At 35.0% G+C, this 14,215-nt stretch overlaps 1 protein-coding gene across 1 annotated transcript in view; it reads right to left on the reverse strand.

Moving 5' to 3' along the window:
* Window positions 1–7,261: 7,261 nt before the first annotated feature.
* LOC101576230 (cytochrome P450 3A4-like) overlaps window positions 7,262–14,215 on the reverse strand; it is a 43,240-nt gene continuing 36,286 nt past the window's right edge. The window contains exon 4 of the mRNA XM_023708684.1: window positions 7,262–7,572. Coding sequence (XP_023564452.1) covers window positions 7,477–7,572 — 96 coding nt within the window. The 3' untranslated portion in view covers window positions 7,262–7,476. The remainder of the gene's footprint in view (window positions 7,573–14,215) is intronic.

Consider the following 14,215-nt stretch of genomic DNA (forward strand, 5'->3'; position numbering starts at 1 on the left):
TCAGTGTCAGCCATGTGGATGAGTCACGGTCATTGCTTGGCCAAAGTGCTCTCTGTGAAAGCCTGAGAGAATGTTTTCTCTCCATGTGACTCTCCTTAGGCACACTCTACATCATCAATCACTTTCCTCTTTGGCCCCATAACCTCCTTGATCATAAAATTTGGGACACAACTGAGTTATGTGACGTTACAGTACAGGTTCTCATATGTCCTGAGTCTTAATTGATCATGGAAGGCTAGGGCCAAAATGTTGGCGTTCCTTGCAGCCCTCTTTTTTCTCTAATTTTGATCTGCAAACTTAGGTTGTTAACCCTCCAGAAGAGAAGTTTATTGTTATTACCATACAACCTAGGCTGTTAAGCTTAAGCTCACTATCTGTCTTAATATCAAACATCTTAGGCATGCCATGGCACAGGTATTTCTCATCAAGTATTGATACATTGAATTTTAAGTCCCTACAGAATAGGATGAAAAAATTTAGAAATTAAAATATATTTTAAAAATAGGCACAAAGAATTACTTAATTCTTATGTTAAAACGTAAGTCCAAAAATCTAACTATATGCAACCTTGAAGCAGAACAGACCCACAACATTTCTTTTCCTGTCTCTTGCCTTCATTCACCACCTCCTTCTTTTTGAACAATCATTTACCAGAGAGACAGCACAGCAGCAGCTATTATTTCATGACAAGCAGCATGTATTCAGAAGACCAGAATGACAGGCACTCCAAGCATGAAACTACTATTACTATTTACCATCTTCAGTGCAGTTGCTTAGTTCACAGGTATCAGTATATATAGTTAGTAAGTGTGAGAATCTTTCCAATTAACTGCTAGATTCAAAAATCTTCTGGAGATTCTCAGGATCATTGTCTTGCCTATCATCTACATATATTGTATGGCTTGACATTGTCATGTTTCCTAAATCTTCTCCTTTCCATCTCTTGATTAGTTAGCCCTCAAGATTCTGCTTTCCTTTTACTAGTATTATACTTTTCTATTTGTATTTCTTCTTTTGAGTTCTTATACTAGGGAAATTATATGATATTTACACATGTGTGTCTTGTTTATTTCACTTATGATTATATCTTCAAGTGGCATCCACTTCAATATAAAGGCTTCAAGTTTATCATTCTTTATAGCTGAGTAGTACTGCATTGTGTAAAAATACCATATCTTTTTCAAACATTCATCCAATGATGGGCAATTTGGTTGTTTCCAAGATTTAGCTATCACAAATTCTGCTGCTATAAAAATAGGCACACATATATCCCTGTGATATGATGTTTTCAGATCCTCCAGGACAATTCCCAGTAGAGGAATAGCTGGATTAAATGGGATTTCAAGTCCAACTTTTCTAAGGAGTCTCCACACTGATTTCCATAATGGTTGAACCAGTCTGTATTCCCACCAGCAGTGAGGAAGGGTTCCTTTTTCCCCACAGCCTCTCCAACATTTGTTGTTGGGTGATTTCTTCATGATAGCCATTCTTTCTGTGGTAAGATGATATTTCAGTGTTGCTTTAATTTTCATTTTGCGGATGGCTAGTGATGTGGAGCATTTTTTCATATATTTATTCGCTTCTTTAATTTCTTCCTCTGAGAAATGTGTGTTCATCTCGGATGCCCATTTTTGGATTGGGTCTTTAAATTTTGGGGCGCTAGTATTTTTTAGTACTTTATAAATTCTAGAGAGCAGACTTTTGTCTGAGTACTTATTTGTCATGATTTTTTCCAAATTTGTGGGTTGCCTCTTCACTTTGTTGGTAATTTCTTCTGATGTGAAAAAAACTTCTCAGTAAGAGCAGGTCCCAGTTGTCAATTCTTCCAACTCTTTCCTGTGTAATTTGATTCCTGTTGATAAACTGTTTGCCTACCCCTATGTCTTCAAGAGTTCCTCCTACTTTCTCTTCCAGGAGATTTAATGTCTCTGTTTCATGTTTAGATCTTTAATCTATTTTGACTTTAGTTTAGTGCATGGTGATAGACCTGGGTCATGTTTGAGTTTTCAGCATGTAGAGAGCCAATCTTTCCAGCACCATTTGTTGAAGAGGCTATTTTTCTTCCCATGAATATGTTTGGCCCCTTTGTCAAAGATAAGGTGGCTGAGTGTGTTCATAGGTGCTTCAGCATCTTCTAATCTATTCCATTGATCCTCATGTCTATTTTGTTGTCAGTATCATGCTGATTTTATCACAGTAGCCTTGTAATATAACTTCAAGTCAGGAATTGTAATGCCTCCTGCCTTCTTTTTATTGTCCAGTGCAATCTTATGCTTTAACCCTCCAGAAGAGAAACTAATTATTGTTCCCTACAATGTAGGCATTTTAATTCAGCAGTTTTTTTAAATGACCAGTTAATTGGTAGAACTGTCAGCCTGACTATATATGCTGATACCTGGGTACTAAACAAGTGCTCTGAAAATAGTAATTTACAATATATGAGCCATGCTTGGAATGCCTGTCATTTTGGTCTTCTAAATATGTGGCACTTGTAATGTCATATCAATTAGTGATACACTCTCTCTCAAATAAACGTTTGTTCAAAAAAAGGATAGTAAATGAAAACATGAGACAAGGAAAAAATGTCACAGTACTGTTCAGGTACAATGCTATATATGGTTATAATTCTATGTTTTCATAAAACTATAGAATTGATTATTCCTATTGTTTTTAACATTTTTTATTTATTTTTTTCCTCACATTCTTTAGTGGTTTAAAGTTTGACATATCCACAATTGATGGAAAATACTTGTTTCATGTTATGCCTAAGATATTTGATATTCAGAAAATTAGTGAGGTTAAACTCTGCTGCTTATAAAGTAGGATAATAATATCATTATGTTTCTCTTCTGGAGGGTTAACAACTTAAATTTGCAGACCAAATATTGGAGAAAAAGAAGGGCTGCAAGGCCAGCTGACATTTTGGCCCTAGAGTTTCAAGTTCAGTGAGGACTCACAACATAAGGAAACCTGTAATATAAAATCCTATAATTCAGAGATATTGCATATTTTCTGATGAAGGAGATTATGAGGCCACAGGGGAAAGTGGTCGGTGATGTAGAGTGGGCCTATGAAGACACACATGGAGAGAAATCATTCTCTCAGGGTTTCACAGAGAACAAATTGGTCAAACAATCGCTGTGACTCCTCCATGTGGCTGACACTGACAAAGAATCTACAAACTGCCGTACAGGGTTTAGGGATAAATCATGAAGGAATTTGACTGGTCTTGTCAAATAAAGATATTACATATCTTGTTGTATGGGTCTTGCTTTTTTCAGTATAAACCATCCAGCAGAAATGTATAAATACAAAATATAAATAATGAAACCATATTAATATGCTGAGCTGTAAAAGGTTGAAGTCAACAACTTCTGACATTGCCAGTCCTATGGATTAACCAATACTATTATTGACCAGTGAAGTATATTGGATTATTTCGCTGAATTCATGCAGTTGCAATATTTAAATGGCAATGGAATGCCCACCTCTGACAAAACTAAACAAAAAGGGGATATAAACGAAAGATCATTTTGTATCTGTATATACAAAGTAGTTAGTATAGATATATAGCTACTTTTTCTTAATTCAATGAGAAGAAATTTTTTTCTAGCAGTGTTTGGACAGAATATTATATGTGCATCTTGTACTATGAATAATTAGCACACAGACAAGTATGAAATGTGTTAATTATTGTTACTGTCCTTCTAACCTGTTTTGAAACTCTTCATTGCTATTTGTTTCTCAATAAAATTTATAAACCAAGAACATAACAATTCAAAGAATTAATGAATTAAAAATCTAGTTCCTTGAAAGATTAAATAAAGTTGATAAGCCCCTAACTAATCTCATCAAGAAGCACAGAGAAAAAACTCAAATACAGTCAAGAAAGCATGAAAAAGGTGAAATTACCAGAGACTCAGTGGAACTTCAAAATATCATTGATAGCTACTTTGAAAATCTTTATTCTCACAGAATAGAATACACAGAAGAAATGGACAAATTCCTAGAAACGTACTTTTGGTAATTCACAAATTACCAAAGTGAATCAAGAAGATATAAGATTTCTCAATAACCCAATAACAGCCAATGAAATATGAAATGTATTTAAAAACCTATCAACAAAGAAAAAGGCCAGGGCCTGATAAATTCACAGCTGAACTCTACAAGAAATTTACAGATGATATAACCTCAATACTCCTTAAAATCTTCAATGAAATTGAAAAGGAAGCAGTGCTACCAAAATCGTTCTTGGAAGTAAGTATTATACTGATACCAAAATCAGGGAAATATGGAACAAAAAAGAGAACTACAGGCCACTCTCCACCACAAACATAGACACAAAACTCCTCAGTAAAATCCTACCAAATAGAATACAGCAAATCATCAAGATTATATACCATGATGAAGTAGGATTTATCCCAGGCATGCAAGAATGGTTCAATATACACAAATCTATAAATGTAATGCACTATATCAATAGCAGAAGCAACTATAAACACACTCAGCCATGTTATCTTCAACTAAGGGGCCAAACATTCTTCTGGAAGATATATAGATTTTTTCACAAATGGTGTTGGAAAAACTGGCTCTCTACATGTCTAAAACTAAAATTTGACTCAGGTCCATCACCAGGCACTAAGCTAAAGTCAAAATGGATTAAAGTTCTAAACATTAAAACAGAAATTCTCAATATCCTGGAAGAGAAGGTAGGTGGTAATCTTGAAAACAGGTATAGGCAAACATTTCTCTAACATTAATCAAACTACACAGGTAATATTTGAAAAAAAAATCAATAACTGGGACTTCCTCTTATTAGGAAGTTTTTCCACATCAAAAGAAATTTCCAACAAAGTGAAAAGACAACCCACTAATTTGGAAAAAGTCTTACCTAATAAACATTCAGTCAAAAGTCTCTCTAGAATCTACACAGAATTAAGAAAACATTATGGCCACAAAATTGAAAGGGCCAATACAGAAATGGAAATCCATGATGGGCACACAGTTCTGAGAGGAAGAAATTCTATAATCTGAAAAATATATGAAAAAATGCTCCACATCACTAGCCATCTGCGAAATGAAACTTAAAAGAGCACTGAGATACCATCTCACTCCAGAAAGAATGGCTATCATAAAGAAATCAACCAACAATAAATGTGGAAGAGACTGTGGGGAAAAAGAACTCCTCTCCACTGCTGTTGGGAATGTAGACTGTTGCAACCATTATGGAAATCAGTGTGAAGAGTCATTTAAAAAGTAGGACTGGTAATCCTATTTGATCCAGATAGCCCCCTACTGGGAATTTTCCCAGAGGAACTGAAACAATCATATCATAATGATATATATGCACCTATATTTATAGCAGCAAAATTTGTTAAATCCTAATCTTGGAAGCAAACAAAATACCCATCACCTTAGGAATGGATGAAACAGTTGGGATGTTTTTATACAATGAAATATTACTCATTTATAAAGAATCATCAGCTTGAAGCCTTCATAAATAACTCAGTGAAAATTGAAGATATACTCATAAGTGAAATAAACTAGACTGACATGTGTAAATATCATATAGTTTCCCTAGTGTGAGAACTCAAATGAAGAAATAAAAATTGGAAGGTATATCAAAACTAAGTGCAAAGTGAGAATGTAAGGATTAAACAATGAAGACAGGGCAGGGAGCAAAGCTAGAAAACATGCCCTAAATGCATACTGCTTCTAATTTCAAATCAATTAGTTCTATTCTCTCTTCGGTAAATGTTTGTTTTAAAAAAAAAGTGCAACAAAAGAAAACAAGAGACAAGAAAAAAGGTCAAGAACTGCCCTGCTACAATTTTGTATATGGTTATAGTACTTAATTTCTGTGTAAAAATATGAAATTGTATATTTTATTATTTTTTTCACATTTGTTAGGGTTTTAAAATTTAGTCTATCAATGATTGTTGGAAAACACCTGTCCCATGTTATATCTAAGGTGCCTGATATTGATGTTAAGCTCATCAGCCTATGTTATACTCCAATAATATTATTAACTCTCTCTTCTTGAGGATTAACAAGTTATGTTTGCAGATGAAAAATTAGAGAAAAAGATAACCAGCTAGTGACCTGAGCCCTTCAAAGTCAGTGAGTTCTCACAACATAAGAGAACCTGTACTGTAACATCCTGTAGCTCAGTAGTTTCCCAAATTTTGTGTTCAATAAGATTATGGGGCCACAGATGAAAATAATCAACAATGTAGAGTGTGCCTAAGAGCAATTACCTAGAAAGAAATCATTCTCTCAGGCTTTCACAAAAAGCAAATTGATCAAGCAAGGGCCGTAACTCATCAATATGGCTGACACTGACTAAAGATCTACAAACTGCTGTATATCATTTCAAGGTAAATACTGAAGGGATTTGACTGACCTTGTCAAATACAAAAGTTACATTTTTTGTTATATAAGATTGGCTTTGTCTTGGGCTTAACCATCCAGCAGAAAACTGTTAACAGGAGGTTAAAAAAGTAAGGCCATATTAATATGCTGAGCTGTAAAAGTCTCAAGTCAACAACCTCTGACATTGACAGTCCTGAGGATAACCCACTACTATCATGATCTATTGGACTATATTTGATTATTTTGCTGAATTCATGCACCTACAATATTAGAATGGCAGTGGAATACCCATGTGTGACTAACCTAAACATAAAAAGGGGATAAAAATGAAGTACCATTGTGTAGTGAATATATATTCTGCATATATGAGTTAGTTAGGATAGATGTACAGCACTTTCTCTAAGTCCAATGAGAGGAAAGATTTGTATTAATAGTGTTTAGACAAGATATCGTATCTTCATCTTGAACTATGAATAACTACTATAAAGACAACAATATGCAATACATTAATTTTTGTAACTGTCCTACTAACGTGTTTTGAAACTGTCTCACTGATATTTGTTTCTCAATGAAATTAATTAAAAAATCCAAAAGAAAAAGAAAACTAGTAGACTAGAAAAAAGAATGGTTTCTGCTTCTCATTGAGCCATTCCTCTAGCTTCTTTCCTCATACACATAAAGATGTTGCCTATTTTTAAATAATTTATTTATACTCTCATTACACTTCTTGTTGAATATTATAAAGAAAAAATTTTGTATAAATTTGAGTACTAGAGTCATCATAATAATTCCCATTTTATTAAAAATCATTGATTAAATTTTTGGGAAATATTTATTCAACCAGACTTCACTGATGGAGTCTTACAATAATCAGAGATAATCACCTTACATATTTTTCACTAGTTCATTCGTCTCCTTTACATTAAATATTAAGTAATATTCAACCGGGTAAATAAGCTTCATGATTGTAACAAACGTATAATCATTCCCCAAGGATAATACACAAAGCCTATTTTCATGTAAATTTTAATGGAAAGCAAATTGTTCTCAGGTGTTTTGGTACACAACCTCCTTTAAGTACAAAGCAGAAATCCAACAGGAAGATCATTCTTCACTTATGATCACATCTCTTGGCACAACCTTCAGAACAATGGCTTTTTCTGGTTGAACAAGAACATGTCTGCTTAATTTCATGGGGACCTACAATAATTGAACAAGAACATTGACAATTAACAACTAAATTGCCAACAAATTATCAAAAAAGAAAAAATACATTAAAATACCTTTATAAGGTTTTACAAACATATTAACACTACATCATGAATTTTGAATTCCTTATATTTGTTATCTAAACTGAATCAAAATAAGATAATGAAAACATTCATTCAAACATTGATTTAGCAAAAAAAATTACTGAGCACCTATTCTGAACGAGGCTTGAAATAAAATGTTTGCTTATTCTCCTTACAATGGATACTGAGTGTTGCAATTGGCCTCACATAAAACACTTTAGGTTTTACCAGAATTTTAGATTTAACTTATGATCAAAATCTTCAGGCACAATGCAAGTGCCAGTCACTTGTACAGATTTGTGATGCCAGAAATGTGTATGTAAGAAATTTAGGCACCAGTGTGAACCCAGATGAATGTGTTTGTGGACATGAATCGGATAAGTGTTTTATATAATCACTACAATTACTTCCATTAAAGTTGCTCCAGAAAAGGTAATAAAAAATTTAAGGAAGGAAGAAAAGGTAAAGAAAGAAATCACAGTTAAAAAAAAATAAAATTGTGGAGAAATATAAGAGTGGCATTCATGACTGATCTCACAATTATTTTTTCTTTTTAGTGTAACCTGGGATTGAACTCAGACCCTTGTGCTTGCTAGGGAAGTTCTATTGAGCCATCTCCCCAGCCCTCTCACAAATATTTACAAGTTTAAATCCACTATCTCAACAATTTTATAGACAAAAGACGTGTATAAGAAAACTAATGTTACTAAAGGTGTTGCTCAAATTAATATTGCAATCTACAGTGTTAGATGAGGTAGAAAGTCTATTATTAGTATAGCTAAATGAAAGGCAGATGGGAGGTTATAGCCTATTTGAGTCCATAATTTGTGACAAAGCTAGGGTCACAAATGCAGATTTTCTAAAGGATAATTCATCAATGAGTGATCATTGTGAAACATTTTCATGCCAGTAAGGTTTACTTTCACAGTTCTAAAATGAGAAGTAGGATTCACAGTATAATTAGGTATGGTGGAGCATCCAGTGCCAAATAAAAGGGCTGGTGAAAACTACATATAAGCCCAATCCAGACTCCTCGAATGTGTGGGAGAGCTTCCTGCTTTCATGCACTCCCAGGACCTCTGGACCAAACCCAGGCATGCTGCATGAGTGAGACCCTCTGCCCAGGCCTCGGAACCCCTCCAGAGCCATCCTGCAAACCCACCAATTGAGTGCGAATTTCTGTTGCACATTTGCGAACCCCCACATCCAGCCCAAGCCCAGGCCCTGCAAGTGTGTGGGACAGCCTCCAGCTCCCCTGTGCCTGCAAGACCTCACGAACAAACCCCGGCACACCACGTGAGTAAGACCCTCTATCACACCCTTAGGGCCCTTCCGGAGCCCCCCTGAACCCGCTGAGATATCTCCGCACCAAACCAAGGCAGGCTGCCTGAGTGAGACCCTCTGCCTCTGCCTCAGGAAACCTCCACCCCTCTGGAGCCCATCTCTGAGTCCCACCAAGTGAATGAAAACTTCTGCCAAGCTCTTGGGACCCCCACAGACCCAGTCCAAACACAGGCCCTGCTAGTGTGTGTGGGAGCTTCTGCACTCCCCTATGCCCACTGAGGCAGGGGCACAATAAAGGGGCACAACAGGTTCACTGTTGTGCCAGAGGGGCACAACAGGGTCATTTCAAAGGCTGCAGCAGGAAGGAGCTGAGCACAACAGCTAGACCCAAACCAGGCATAAATAGATAAACTCAAACTTAATACATCAGCACTTAAATTTCAGTAAGTGCGAAGGTTGTAACTGCACCAAATTTCTATACCAAAGATCAGAGTTTAGTGCTATACAAAATGACAAAGAAAAGGAGCAAAATGCAATATCAGAACTCAAGCCCACCCAGAACAAATGCAGAGGGCACTAGATCAGCTGAAATGGATGAATTAACAGCTTCTGAAGTATAGAACCAATAGCAGAAAGGTATAGAGGAACAAAAATCAGAATGAATCTCTGAAATAAAAAAGTAATCTCAGAATTACTAGCATCAGAAGAAAAGAAATAATAGCAGAAAGGTATACAGGAACTCACATCAGAAGTAATCTCTGAAATAAAAAAAGTAATCTCTCAATTATAGCATAAGAAAAGAAACAACAAAAGAAAGGTAAAGAGGAACTCAGATAAGAATTAATCTCAAGAATTCTCTGAATTAAAAGCATTTGAAATAAACAATCATATGGAGAAACATACAGAGGAAATTAGGTCAGAAATAATCTCTGAAGTAAAAAAAAATAATAACTGTTTCTCAAAAAGACACTGATTTAAAAAAAAAAAGAGTAGAAAAGCAAAGGATTCCTTGAGTGAGAAATACAGGAAAGAAATAGATCGCATTAAGCATAGTAAAAGAGATACAGAAGAAATTAAAATTTCAATCACAAGCTTGCAAAACCATGTGAGTGAAAATAAACATAGAGTTTTAGATCTTGAAGACACTGTCACAGCTGGTAAAAAGTAAGAAAAGATCTCTTAAAAACAACTAAAAATAATTCATCACCTGCAAGATGATGCAAAAATGAACAAAGTCAGAATAATAGGCTTCAATGAGAAAGGAGTCAATACAAATCATATAAAAAGAATATGGCAGAAGTGATAACAGAAAACTTCCCAAATATGAGGAAGTAAGCTGACATTCAGGAAACTGAAAACTACAGCACTCAAAATAACTTCAACCCATTTAAAAACACACCGAGACGTATAATAGTCAAGATCCCAGAAATCCAGCATAAGAACAGTATACTGAAAGCTGCTAGAGAAAAGAAACAGATCACATTTAAAGGAAAACCCATCAGAATAACACCAGACATTTCCTCACAAATCATGAAGGCAAGAAGAGCATAGAGCAGAGTATTTCAGTCCTCTATGAAAACAAATTCCAGCCCAGACTACTATAACCTGAAAAACTTTTTCCAGTTTTATGGAGAAGTGAAATACTTCCATGACAAAGAACAACTAAAGAATTTCATGATGACTAAGCCAACCCTACACAGGCTACTAAAAGATGTTGTACAGTGGAACAAAAATGATTAGAACTCCATGAACAAGAAGAGAAGGAGCCAACTAAATAGGGCAAACAATTAAACACAGGAAAAAAAGGAGTAAACAGCAGCAGGAAAATAACTTGTGGATCATAAATCAATATATCTCAATTATGACCATCAATGTAAATGGACTCTATTCACCAATTAAAAGAAAAACACTGTCACAGTGGATTACTAAACAGAATCCAATGATATGCTGCATACAAGAAGCACAATTAATGCAAAAAGAAATTTGTAGGCTTAAATTCAAAGGATGGAAAACAAAACTACATATCCCAGCACCTCAGAAAAAACCAGAGGTAGCAATCCTGTCACAGACAGTCTCAACTTCAAACCAAGAATGCTCGAACAAAATAAAGAGGTCACTATATACTGGTTAGGGGAAAAGTTCAAGAGGAAGAGATAGCACTCATAAATGTATACACACCAAACATGGGTGTATATAACTATATAAGACGAATCTTAATGGACAAGAAAAATCTAATACAAAATATAACAATCTTAGCAGGAAACTTTAAAATCCCCTAATGCCCCAAAAATAGATCAAGCACACAAAAAGTTAGCAAAGAATTAGCAAAACTGAACCAGAGCTTGGAACAGATAGACTTAGTGTACATATACAAAGTGTTCCACCAAAGAACAGATAAATATACCTTTTTTTGTGCTGCACATGAGTCATTCTCTAATATAGACAACATGCTGGTCCATAGGTCATGCTTAAGTATATATAAGAAAACAGAAATTATCCTATGCATATTATCTGACCATAGTGCAATGAAACTGGAAATAAATGAGACAAGAAAACAGAAAAACCTAATAAATACATAGAAATTAAACAACACCCTACTCAGCAACCAATGGGTCACAGATGAAATTAAACAAGAAATCTAACAACATCTACAATTCAATGAAATTTTGAGAACAGCTTATCAGAACTTATGGAATATGATTGGATAAGTTCACAGAGGGAAAGTTCTATCTGTGAACTCTCAGTTGATGCAGAAAAGGCCTGTGGGGCTGGTGAGATGGCTCAGTGGTCTAAAGCACCTACCTAGAAAAGGCCTGTGGCCACGCCCAACACTCATTCATGTTCAAAGTTCTACAGATAATTGGAATGGAAGCGTCTACTTCCATCTGGTAAAAGCCATCAATGACAACCCAATGGCAACCATAATTCTAAACAGGGAAAAATTGAAATCTTTTATTCTCAGATCTGATACAATTTAAGTGTGTCCTCTATCACCACTCCTATCCAATATACTCTTGGAATCATTAGCTAGAGCGATTCAAGAAGACAAAGTAATAAAAGGAATAAGAATAGGTAAAGAAGAAGTTAAATTATCATTATTTGCAGATGACATGATATTTTACTTGGAAGACCCAAAAAACTCCACCAAGAAGCTACCAGAATTGATACACAAATTCAGTAGCATAGCAGGATACAAAGTCAATACCCAAAAGTCAATAACATTCCTCTACACAGATAACAAATACAGAGAGAGAAATTAGAGAAACAATACCTTTTACAGTACAAATGAGGAAAATGAAATAACTTGGAATTCATCTAACTGAAGAAGTCAAAGTTCTACTAAAGGAAAATCATAGTATTCTGAAAAAAGAGATCATAGAGGATTTCAGAAAATAGAAAGATATTCCATGCTCCTGGGTAGGAAGAACCAACATTGTGAACATGAACACACTCCCAAAATTCCTGAACAGATTTATTTCAATTCATATCAAACTGCCAAAAACATACTACCTAGATCTAGAGAAATCATTCCTCAAATTTATCTGGAACCAGAAAGGACCTAAAATCGGAAAAGCAATTCCAGCCAACATAGACAAGACAGGAAGCATTACAATTCCTGACTTGAAAGTATACTACAAGGCTATTGTGATAAAATCAGCCTGATACTGGCAGCAACATAGACTTGAGGATCCATGGAGTAGATTAGAAGAAGCACAAGCCTCTACAAACACACTCAGCCACCTGATTCAACAAAGGGGCCAACCACACTCACTGGAATAAAGAGAGACTCTTTAACAATGGTGCTGGAAAAAATTGGCTCTGTACATATTGAAAATCAAAACTTGACCAAGGTCTATCACCATACACTAAGCTAATGTCAAAATGGATTAAAGATGTAAACATGAAAACGGAAAAACTAAATCTACTGGAAGAGAAAGTAGGAGGAACTCTTGAAGACATAGGGTAGGCAAAGAGTTCATGAAAAAATATCAAATCGAATGGGTAATCTTTGAAAGAATTAAAAACTGTGACCCTTCCTTTTGAGAAGTTTTAGCACATCAAAAGAAATAACCAACAAAGTGAAAAGACAACCCAGAAATTTAAAAAAGTCTTGACTAATAAGCATTCAGACAAAAGTCTGCTCTCTATAATTTATAAAGAACTAAAAAATATTAGGGCCCCAAACTTAAAGACCCAATCCAGAAATGGGCATCCGAGATGAACATACATTTCTCAGAGAACGAAATTAAAGCTAATAAATATATGAAAAAATGTTCCACATCACTAGCCATTTTTGAAATGCAAATTAAAACAACACTGAGATACCATCTATCCCACAAAGAATGGCTAACATAAAGAAATCAACCAACAACAAATGTTGGAGAGGCTGTGGGGAAAAAGAAACCCTTTTCCACTGCTAGACTGGCGCAACCATTAAGAATTCAGTGTAGAGACTCCTTAAAAACCTAGGACTGAAAATCCCATTCAAACCAGCTATCCATATACTGGGAGTTTTTTGCATAGGAACTGAAAACGTCATTTCATAGTGACATATGTGTACCTACGTTTATAGCAACACAATTTGTGATAACCAAATCTTGGAACAAACAAGATGCCCATCACCTGAGGAATAGATGAAAAAAATATGGCATTTTTATACAATGGAGTATTACTCATCTATAAAGAATGATAAACTTAAAACATTTATATTTAAGTGGATGCCACTTGAAGATGTTCTTTGAAATGAAATAAACCAGACCAAATGTGTAAATATCATATAGTCCCCCTTGTATAAGAATTCAAAAGAAGAAACACAAATAGAAAGATATAACACAATTAAAAGGAAAGGGAGAACTTCAGGATTGGACAACAAGGCGTTTCAAAGAGAAAAACTGGGGAAAATGACAGGGGTAAAGCCTTACATTTATATGCACAAGCTGGGTAAGGCAATGATCTGGAGAAACATCAGCAGGTTTTTGAAACTAGCGGCTAATCGGTAGGATTCTCACCCTGACTAACTATATACACTGATACCTGTTAACTAAGCAACTGCACTGAAGATAGCAATATGCAACAGAAGGGTCATGCTTGGAATGCCTATCATTCTGGTCTTCTAAATATGTACTGCTGTAATGACATACTAATTATTGCCATAGTGTCTTTCAAGTAAATTTTTGTTTAAAAAAAAAGGCAATAAATGAAAAAAGAGACAAGAAAAAATGTCACAGAACTGTGCTGTGAGAATATTGTATGTGGTTAGATTTCTA

The sequence above is a fragment of the Octodon degus genome, unplaced genomic scaffold (genome assembly GCF_000260255.1).
Source record: "Octodon degus isolate 3935 unplaced genomic scaffold, OctDeg1.0 scaffold00457, whole genome shotgun sequence".
In the NCBI taxonomy this organism is placed as follows: Eukaryota; Metazoa; Chordata; class Mammalia; order Rodentia; family Octodontidae; genus Octodon; species Octodon degus.